Source organism: Mustela lutreola, chromosome 8, assembly GCF_030435805.1.
Source record: "Mustela lutreola isolate mMusLut2 chromosome 8, mMusLut2.pri, whole genome shotgun sequence".
NCBI classification, from domain to species: domain Eukaryota; kingdom Metazoa; phylum Chordata; class Mammalia; order Carnivora; family Mustelidae; genus Mustela; species Mustela lutreola.
In genome coordinates this window covers 96,294,641-96,296,257 of record NC_081297.1, presented here as the reverse complement: position 1 = coordinate 96,296,257, position 1,617 = coordinate 96,294,641, and the positions used below count along the sequence as shown (strand labels likewise).

General features: G+C 36.7%; 1 protein-coding gene across 1 annotated transcript; it reads right to left on the bottom strand.

Annotated features, from left to right (window-relative positions):
• Positions 1 to 395: 395 nt before the first annotated feature.
• LOC131837973 (taste receptor type 2 member 46-like) lies at positions 396 to 1,319 on the bottom strand. Its single transcript, XM_059183621.1, has one exon. It carries the CDS (start codon positions 1,317 to 1,319, stop codon positions 396 to 398), a length of 924 nt encoding a protein of 307 aa, XP_059039604.1.
• Positions 1,320 to 1,617: the final 298 nt, after the last annotated feature.

The following is a 1,617-nucleotide window of genomic DNA, read 5'->3' as shown; positions in this document are numbered from 1 at the left end:
AATCTAAACACACAGTGATAGCAATTACAATGAAAAAGAGCAATGACATCCCAGATAACTTGTCAGTTATGAAAAATGCATAATCTTCATTCATTTCATCATACCTTTGTGAATGTATTTGAAATACACATGGCTTCATAATTCTCTGGAATTTCTTATAATAATATGCATAATTAGATTGTTTACCTGAAAAAAATTGGCAAGGGTATATTATTTCCAATCTTTCTTACATTTTTCATACATACACATATATACTTTCAAGTGATAAGCTTAAGTAAGACTTTTCTAAGTAAAACTCTGAAAAATTACTCAATTACATACACTACGGAAAAACCAGTAGGAGGTATAAAGTGCTAATAACCTTCAAAATATACACAGTGCCACTTCTTACTGGTCTATGGAGTTGAGAGTTTCTGTTCTTTCAGCCAGTACTTCCCCTGATACAAAATAGACAGAAAGACCTGTTTTAGCTTCTTGTTTCCCCAGATCAGGATAAATGAGTGGCTTGAAGGATACACAAATCCAAAAGTTTGGCAAAACACGTAGAACAGTTTGGTCGGCAGCCACTCAGAACTCCAGACAGTGACAATTAGAGTCAGGAAGTGACCAGCTAATAGCAAGAGAAAGGAGATCACAGTCTGCATGGCTCTTATGTGGACCTTGGTGCTGGGATCTTGGCATCTTTTACCACCAGATTGCATCTTCTTGAGATGTTTCCACAGGGAAAAGATTAACAGCAGAAAAGATGTCAGGGATATAACAAAAGGCACAAAGTTTGCTAACGTGAATATAGTCATATTTGAAAGGCGTGCAATGTTCACCAATCTGGATTGTCTAGTGATGTTTCCTTCATATTCCTTCGTCAGCTCATATATGCTTACCACCGCAACATGAAAAACCAAAAAGAACGAAGACACCAACAGTATCACAAGAATTACACTTTTAACTCTCCACTTGAGGCGAAGAAAAATAAAGCTAGAGAAATTGGCTATTTTGAACAAATAAAATACACTGAGGCAAGTAGCAAGCCAGACACTAAAATGATTGCTTGCGGTCCACGCAATATGAACCAGAAGTCTTATTTCCAATCTAAATAAATCTGGATTGAACACAGTTCCATACCAATTTATTAACATTACGCAGAGCAAACCGATTCTGGAGATCGCCGGAGCAGTGAGAATTTGATCAGCTGAGGACATCTTTTGTCTCTTGACCCAGTCAATGCAGTTCACCACCACTATGAAACTATTGGCAAAATTTCCTAGAACAAATTCTGTTATTATGAGGATTTCTAAAATGTTCAGTAGAAAAGTTACCATGTCTAGAAAGAAGAACAAACCAAAAGTCAAGTCTAATGTTACTGGTTGTGGTTCCTTGAATATTCTGACCTTATGTTCTATAGGCTGCTGATCTCTGAGTGTCCAGGAAAGTTCTTGTTTCTTTTAAATTCTGTGATCAATGTCAAGAAGGAAAGCACCAGGGTATGCTAATAGATGAGCTCAACGCTGTCTAGATGAAAAACCATAGTTATTCCTCAAACAGCTCAAATTAACTTCTATTCATACACCTTATGTCTTTGCTGTAGGCTGGAAAACTCATAATGGATGCTAAAATGAA

What these genes read in the sequence shown, in the direction of transcription:
- LOC131837973 (XM_059183621.1), bottom strand. Translation starts at nt 1,319, where the DNA reads ATGGTAACTTTTCTACTGAACATTTTAGAAATCCTCATAATAACAGAA.